Below are 8,240 nucleotides of genomic sequence, written 5' to 3'. Positions count from 1 at the left end.
TTTCACAAAGCTTATAACACCTTCGTTGCCATTACTTTGTGGTCTATCTGGATTGAAAGAAATAACATAATCTTCCATTGCGAAGCAAATGTTCACTTGACCTTGATTAAAAAGATTTAATCACTTTTTGAGGACCGGACAAGAAGTGCAGCAAACAAACATTTCCTTCAAGTTTTGAGTAATGTCTCAACCTCTATATAGATATATTGATCATCAGTATTCAAGTTCAATTATAGAGCTAGCACCAAAAGTTTGGAGATAATTTACAGGAACATTCATGTATCGGATTCAGATATTTGTCAGGCTTCCAAATCTAATCAGATCTATCGCATGTCTTGAATGTCCCTATATCATCTTCTTTATTTCTCTATATCGAGATTGTAGGTCAATCTGATAGAATGGGATCTTTGTGTTTTAGCTGCATCAGATTGTAGAGTTCGGAAATAGGCCACTCCTCCTCCTCCTTTTTTGAGTCCTTACCGTTCTTATCATTCTAACTTGTAAGCTTCTATTATTATTTTTATAATATTATCTGGCGGAAGTAACTTACTTTCTCCAATTTCTCAAAAAATAACCATAAAGATACAGTAACCGATAACATGTTGATGATGGTTTAGGATTGAGATTGGATTGGATATTAGTATATTCATATTTATATTTATTTTATCTGATGAATATAAATACATATATAGATATTAGTCAGATATAAAAATTTATATACATATTTATGTTAAATGGATACGGATATAAATCGAATATTGAAAGTTTGAAATATAATACGGATATAGATTAGATAATTAATTTTATGGGTACAAAATCAAAAATATCACTAAACAGATAATAAATCAAAAGGATGGCATGTAAGTATGGTTGTATATTTTTTTTAAAAGTTAATAAGTATTATATAAAATTAAATAGGATTATAGGTAAAATCAGATCTTTAGATACAAACTAAATAATTATATATATATATATATATATATATATATATATATAAATATATATATATATATATATATATATATATATATATATATATATATATATATATATATATATATATATATGGATTGATACAGATACAAATATGAGTCAGATGCTCGAAATTTTATCTATATTTAGATAGATTAGGATATGAAAATAGGTCATGATGGATATTATTTGATCAACTTTTACCTCTATAATGGTCATGATGATCTTCTTCTTGCCTTCTACAGAGGACGATCCAGCGTCAAATGATTCAAGGGAATGTTGGCTTCTACGGGCATGATGCATGCTTGAAGCTCGGCATTCGATCCCATGAGATTTCATTTCATTACAAACCACTAAACAAACTCAATCATTAGGCATCCTCACCTCTGCAAAGGCAAACCCATCATGCCTTCTTACTCTTTCACCAGGTTAAGGTAGCCTCCATCTTTGCTGTACTTTCATTAATTTGTGATACTTCTTTTTTTCTTTTTTAATTTGATTTTCATATGAGGTTTGAGATTGTATTATACAGATTGTTTAATTTAAAAAACAAAAAAAGATGATTTAATTTTAATAAATTCTTATCACTCTTTTCACAACAACGTACACATACACACAGAGAGAATATATATATATATATTATGCATGATTTGCACGAATGTGGAGTCAGAGACCTTTAAGCTGTCTTTTAATGTACATCCAAAAGGAGTCATTAGCGTTAATTTGTATACATTATACTTTTCTTGGTAGCAGTGTACGTTAGACAAACGTGTTCTTGAATAAGACAAGAAATATAACCATGAATAGCAGACTAAGCAAGCAATGCAGGAAAGCAACCCTTCTCTCCCCTTCAAGAACACCTGATGGTAAAATCTTATCTATCATGGGCAAAAAGATTTGTTCCAGCCTCTGCAGAGAGAGAGAGAGAGAGAGAGAAGAAAAAAAAAACCATCAGTTGCCATTAGTGAAGGGGTTTTTCTCAAAATATATTAAATTTTATCTTGTTTCTTAATCTTTACTGGTCATAGCAGAAATTATGTAACGGGGTATCTTGATGTTTACCGGTCCAAGGAGTTCCATCTGATGATGCAACGCCCCTAAAATATTCGTCTCTTTCCTGTCATTTTTTTCATGCAGTAAGGTTTAGTATGAGAAATATAGCTATACTCAGCCATAAAAACAAAAGGATTTTAGTTCATCGACCATCAACTTTTCTCTCACCTTAAAAACACCATGCCATAATAGGTATGAGATGAGTAGAGGTTACAACCAGGTAAGAATGGCAAGCGAGTCTCTGGCCATTCTGGAAGACAAAATTCTCCTCCATTAAAATTATAGCATAATGCAAATCTAGCTATCAAGTGCAGTGTGCACAAAATTTAACCTAAAACAAACCTAAACAACATTTTATTCCAACATCCACTGCCCCATCCATTGCCGGCTTGATCACCAACTGTATCCGGTTTGCCAGTAAGAAAGCATAGAACATGTCCAGCACTTTCTACAACAAACAACGCAGCCATTACTGTAAAATTATATTGGCAGTCAGTGCAAGATTTACTCTTACCTTACTCAGCTCAACAGAATCAATGGTGGGAAGAACACTGAAGTAATCTCGACATTCTTCAGCAGCCAAGGCTAATAATTCTTTAACGTTGCGATTCTGAATAGCTGAGTGCAATCTTATGACCCTATCTATTTTGCGGAAATCTAATCCTCCGGGGCCTGATGAGGACTGGCTTCCATGTGGGACCAACCAATTACTGGGCTTCTTTATGGAGATGCTCGTCTTCAATGGATTATAAATGAAGGATTTAGGATGTGCAAGATGATGATTTATGTGCATGCCTACCAGAATTTTGTTTGTTTGGAGGGGTGCAGTTGTGGAAGGGGTTGGCATGGTTTGAGAGTGTTTGGGTGGGGGTAGGAAGAAGCCCTTTTGGTGTGGCAGAAAGAGAGCTCCACCGGGTGATGATGATTTGGTTGGATTGGAAGGGAGGAAATAGGTGTTAAGAGAATAGTGTTCATGTCGTTAGATTTCAAAGAAAAGGAAAGAATAGGATGAAATGGAAGCAATGCTTCTCATGCATGCATTGGCAAGGTAAGGTAGGTTCCTTCCCCACCCCAATGGTTGTCCTACACCCACTAAGTGGGCTAAAAACCTATTGGGGAGGGCCCAATTAGGGTTCCCGTAGGCCTATGCATGTAACAATCAGGCCCGGTTCACGACTGCAAAAAGGTTGGGCCGAATGTTTTTTGGCCTAAGAAAGGTAGCTGAAGTTTTGTTTGCCCGCTTATGTTTGTTTGGCTTACTGCGTGTTTCTGATTTGGTGCATGGTTTGGAGTGTTTTTGTTTGGTGAAAAGCCGCTCCATGGGTCTAAGTTTAGCATTCAGTTGGAAAATTTCTGAGTTAGCTTGCTATGTCTGGCACCAAATGTTCTTAAGTCGGGCTAGGCTTAGACTGCACTGGATATATTAATAGCCTAAATCAGCCCAATTCAAACTTGAATTGAGTTTCTATAACTGAGCTTCCAACCTGACCTGACTTGATTGTAATCCATGTAGCTAAAATAGAAAATCGAATCCAATCCTGCTTGAGTTGAAGCATGCTTGATTTTACCTAACCCAACCCAAAATAACCAAACTCATTCCAAATCGTAATTAGGTTTAAATGGTTGGACTCATTGTTGGGCTGGATAGGATTCAGATTGCGGCTTTATTGGTTGAACTGAACTGAACTGAACATTTAGCCTGATCCAACCTATCGGACTGATATGACTAATAGCTCTCACTATTTAGCCAATATAAATGCGTGACAAACCAATTGATGGTATATCTTGTATACAGTTTGTATCATAGGTTTCTAAGAATTGCAGTATCTCGTGGTGCCTTCCAGTGAGCATCCAATGGTTCTTCAGATCTGCATTCACCTCATTTGTGCATTTGAGAAGGTCAAAAAGCATGAACAGAATTCATAGATATCATCGGATTTAGGCTTATATACCTGCAAACTCTACTAAATTTTGAACTCGGCGAACTAAATCGCGTTCTTGGTGAAAGAATAGCAAGGAATCTTCCCGACATGACATGGGTCATCCATCGTATCCAGCCCTGTCATCATTTAGATCATGCCATGAAATCAGACACATGATCGGATGATGGGCCATGCCTCTGGTTTAAATAATATACATTTTTAAGGGGATTTTGATCCAGATCTATTTAGATATTCCTACAAAGTTGGATTAAAAATTTTATACGATTTATGAATTACACCGTCTACGTCAGCATGGCCCTATATTAATTAAATATCGCCTCGATCAAACTCAATGGGAAGTTTTTCTTTCTGAAATCCAAAGATTAAGATGCTGACTGGATTTGGATAAATTTTGAGCAAATATAAGTTGCATAGACTAATAAATCTGGTTTCTAAAAACTTTTCAATTCAATTTCATAAAAATATCCAAATAATTTGATTCCTTCTTACGGACCATCAGCAGCTCTGGATCATACAAACATCATGAGGACGAAAGCAAACAACTGGAGGACTACTTGCAGGCCCCAATTGCACCGCCCGGTACCGGCGTTGCTGTCGTGAGATAGGATGGAAGACCCGTCGCCAGGTCAGCATCGACCTCAGCGTCTTGGACGCTATTGATGGCGGAGGACGGTGTCGGGGCCCACAGCATCCACCGCCCTTCCCAAAGTCGAATCCTATCAGACTCTTTTTGGTCGTTTGGTACGGGGCCATTATCGGGTGGGTTTAAAAAGGGTGACGAGGACACACCCTCATCGCATGGCAATTACCAAACAGGGGAGAGGACAAAGGGCCAAAAGCCTTGCGTGATTTCCCAACGTTTCCCACATATGGTGCTCTTTGGTGGACACAGCCCTTAAAATGTAAAAGTTTTTGAAAACAACATATTATGTGTATATTTGGCAAAATGCATCTTGCTATCCTGGGATCCACTATAACCACGTAATGGTATTCAACAATTTTTTTTTTTTTCCTGATAAGAATAGTATTCAACTGTTTGACATGTATCACGTTGCTAGTTCGCATATTTTAATTTTTATTAGTATGATAACTAATTATAATATTTTGAGATTTATTTGAATATTACTATAGAGTTAGACCAAAAATTTCATGAAAATTGGATCTGTTGATCCATCTAGCTTGCATTTGCTAAGAGTAGATCAAATTAATTCCAATCTTAACCTTTGAGCTGCAGGAATTGAAATCTTTTTTTTTTCTATGAGATTTACATTGAATAGTATTTTGTTGATATGAAGTCATATTTAAATGGACAGTCCAATCTACGGATCCTATAAAATTTTCAATCAAATCATATAGATTAATTATCTAAAGAGTCGTTAAGCTTTGATTTTAAAATATGCACAATTGGAAAATTAGTGAAGCCTTTGTTCAATCTCCTTGCTTCAATCATCATTTGATTAAATTAAGTCATGTCCACTAGTTGGGGATGCCCTGTTGACAATGATGACATCACACCGCATTCAGTCCGCAACAAGCATATGTTGTTACATCTATGTATGACAGTATGAGTGGCCTTTTACCATTGCACCATTTAAATACACATTTTAAAGATCTTATTCTAATGAACAAAACGTATGCATCATCATTGCATGGATGGGCTAAAAAATAACCTTAACCTGTTAATTTGTGCTATAATGCATGGCCCTTGCTTAATAGTCAGTTGCACATTTTATTTTGGAGTACGCAAGTTGGATACCTTTCTTCTTACAGATCTCATCATCCTTTTGATGCAAGTTTGGTGTTATCCTCACATGCAAGCATATGATCTTTGATCAAACAAACAGATCCGAAGCCAAGTACCAATTCACTTCTACATAATTTATGGACTCTTGCACATGATGCTGAAACGGAGCCCAACACTCTTAGCACCAACACTTCAACCAATCAAACAGGCATGCGCTTATTTACGCATTTAATTTCGGATGTTTCCACCAAAACGAGGGTACAAATAAGAAGAAAAAGTTGGCAGACCAAGGACCCTACAACGTGCATGGGCAATCAAAAGGTCGCCTTTAAACCCTACTGCACCGAGCACAACACACCCCCAATTCACAATTCACAAGGGGTAATTGCTTATGGGAAGGGTGAAGGTGCATGAACTTTGACGGTGGCCTGCACTCATTTGGCCTTTCCTAACCTCCATTCCAAAAAAATTAAACAACGTCATACATATCCTGCCCCACCTTAGACTCACTTTTTGCATTCCGGTGTCACGAGATGTGAACCAATTTCAAGATTCTTCATCAATCAAACACATGCCCACCATTAATTTACTCTCTTCTTTTCTCCCCGGTTTGAGCTCTCCAAACCTCTATAAATAGCCCCCCATCCCACAACCATTCCTTCACATCACCACCTTTGGCTTCTTTGATCCCGTATTGCTTTTACAACACTACCATTAGTCCTGCTTTATCCTCATGGCCTCTGTTGAGGTAGCTCCACCACTCTCTGTTCTCTTCTTTCTAATGGTTTACAATGATCGATCACATGATACTATTAACTTAGTACTAGCTTTGATCAATATTTCTTAATATGCCATGCTACAAAAATCCATGTAGGAATGTATTGTATCCCCTCAGCATATATGTTCATTAATCTTGTCGAGGTTTAATGAAAAGTTTTTAATGTGCAATACGTTTTAAAACGAGTACGTGCATGTTAAGCATCGATCAGATTTTCTGATCTAATGGTACTTTGAGCCAAACCATCAAAGTCAAAATTCATCAATTAAACGACTTATGTTTAAATCTAATCATGGAATCCTGTAGGTCCAACCAGTAACTACTGCACTGCCAGAGGAGAACGCAGAAAAGCAACCAAACGAGGCCAAGGAAGAACCGACGGAGGAAGTGGTCGAAGCACCACCGGCAGCCGTCGAGAAGCCAAAGGAGGAGGCAGCAACCGATGCTGTGACCAAAGAGGTAGAGACTCCTGTGGAGGTGAAGACCGAGGAGGTGGTGGCCAAGGCCGAGGCAGGGGTACTGGAGGAATCAGCAGTGGCAGAGAAGACTGAAGAGAAGCCGGCTCAAGAGGTGACAGCTGAGGTTCCCACCGAGGAGTCCGTGGAGACCAAGGCCCTTGAGGAGGCACCGGTGGCTCCTGCCGAGGAGGAGAAGAAGAAAGAGTTGGAGGAGAAGGAGAAAGAGTTGGAGGTGAAGCCAGTTGCGGAGGAAGCGAGCAAGGAAGCTGCAGCTGGGAAGGGTGAGGTGTAGATGTTCTACCGAGTATCTGCGTTGATGAATGGCTATTGATTCGGATGTAGGTGTTCTTTGGAATCTGTCTGGGTGTAAGGGTCTCGTAGTATGAGACGTATGGACAATGATGCAAGGCCCGTGTAGGCCCAATTTAAAATTTGTTCTGCGTTCGGGACTTTTAAAGGCCTCGCATTCAAGTACCTGCTTTTGTATCTGGAATCCATGGCCCTCCATGTTTCGTTTCGTGCTGCATATTTTTTTAAATTTTTTTAATTTTTTTTTTTAAAAAACTAGGATAGATTGCTCCGGTCAAACTCATGTGTCTTGCATCCATGAAAGAGAGAGCACTTTCCTCTTGTTTTTTTTTTTTGGAGCAAGAGATAGCACTCCCAAAATGTTCCACACGCAAACTAGATGACATCGTATGCACCCATTTTCTTTCAAGAAAGAAATGGCATAGACCCATTCTCATTAGTTCATATGGTGGAAAGCTTGTCCATCGGTGTGATGGTGCATAAATTGATATTGATAGAAGACAATCTCTCTCTCTCTCCCTCCCTCCCTCCAGTTAGAAATGTTGGACTTGGGTTGGTTTGATTGTCTAGGATGGCAATTGTAACCAACCCAATCTAAATGAGACAGATTTTACCTGATCCATTTAAACCTCAAGGTGGGTATAGATTTTAGACAAATACCTGAAGTGGATTTAGATTGTGTGAGAGCAATAACATGCCCCACATTGATTCGATCCAAAATAATCTTAATCTAAATCCTCCATCTAAAGTTATAATTATTTTAAAATGTTTGCACGATGAATTACCCAACTTGATGCAAACTATTTAGACCCAACCCAAGGTGGATATGCGGCGGAAATGAATATAGAATTCTTAATTGCATGGTAAGTATGGATACTGGCCGATTGATCTATATTTGACCTATTGCTATTTCTATTTAAGCTCTATATTTGGACTTGATTTGACTTAAAATTGGATTGGGGTTTTGCTTCCCAATCGTGACC

At 38.0% G+C, this 8,240-nt stretch overlaps 2 protein-coding genes across 2 annotated transcripts; one reads left to right on the top strand and one right to left on the bottom strand.

Moving 5' to 3' along the window:
- Window positions 1-1,621: 1,621 nt before the first annotated feature.
- LOC105050279 (uncharacterized) lies at window positions 1,622-2,935 on the bottom strand. The gene is made up of 5 exons (XM_010930230.3): window positions 2,540-2,935; window positions 2,368-2,473; window positions 2,194-2,275; window positions 2,035-2,089; window positions 1,622-1,881 (listed from the first exon to the last, which is right to left on the bottom strand). Exons 1-5 carry the CDS (start codon window positions 2,870-2,872, stop codon window positions 1,732-1,734), a joined length of 726 nt encoding a protein of 241 aa, XP_010928532.2. The 5' UTR covers window positions 2,873-2,935; the 3' UTR covers window positions 1,622-1,731.
- Window positions 2,936-6,305: 3,370 nt separating this feature from the next.
- Window positions 6,306-7,393, top strand: LOC105050253 (uncharacterized). The gene is made up of 2 exons (XM_010930206.3): window positions 6,306-6,460; window positions 6,797-7,393. Exons 1-2 carry the CDS (start codon window positions 6,446-6,448, stop codon window positions 7,238-7,240), a joined length of 459 nt encoding a protein of 152 aa, XP_010928508.1. The 5' UTR covers window positions 6,306-6,445; the 3' UTR covers window positions 7,241-7,393.
- The last annotated feature ends 847 nt before the right edge of the window (window positions 7,394-8,240 follow it).

The sequence above is a fragment of the Elaeis guineensis genome, chromosome 8 (assembly GCF_000442705.2).
Source record: "Elaeis guineensis isolate ETL-2024a chromosome 8, EG11, whole genome shotgun sequence".
In the NCBI taxonomy this organism is placed as follows: domain Eukaryota; kingdom Viridiplantae; phylum Streptophyta; class Magnoliopsida; order Arecales; family Arecaceae; genus Elaeis; species Elaeis guineensis.
Note: the sequence above shows the minus strand (reverse complement) of the source record. Positions and strands in the feature narration are given on the sequence as shown.

Excerpts from the sequence above, each read along its gene's own strand:
- LOC105050279 (XM_010930230.3), bottom strand. The coding sequence starts at position 2,872 with ATGCCAACCCCTTCCACAACTGCACCCCTCCAAACAAACAAAATTCTG. Across the intron at positions 2,276-2,367 it reads TGGAATAAAATGTTGTTTAG|AATGGCCAGAGACTCGCTTG; the intron begins GTTTGTTTTAGG and ends TTTGTCTTCCAG. Across the intron at positions 2,090-2,193 it reads TATGGCATGGTGTTTTTAAG|GAAAGAGACGAATATTTTAG; the intron begins GTGAGAGAAAAG and ends AAAAAATGACAG.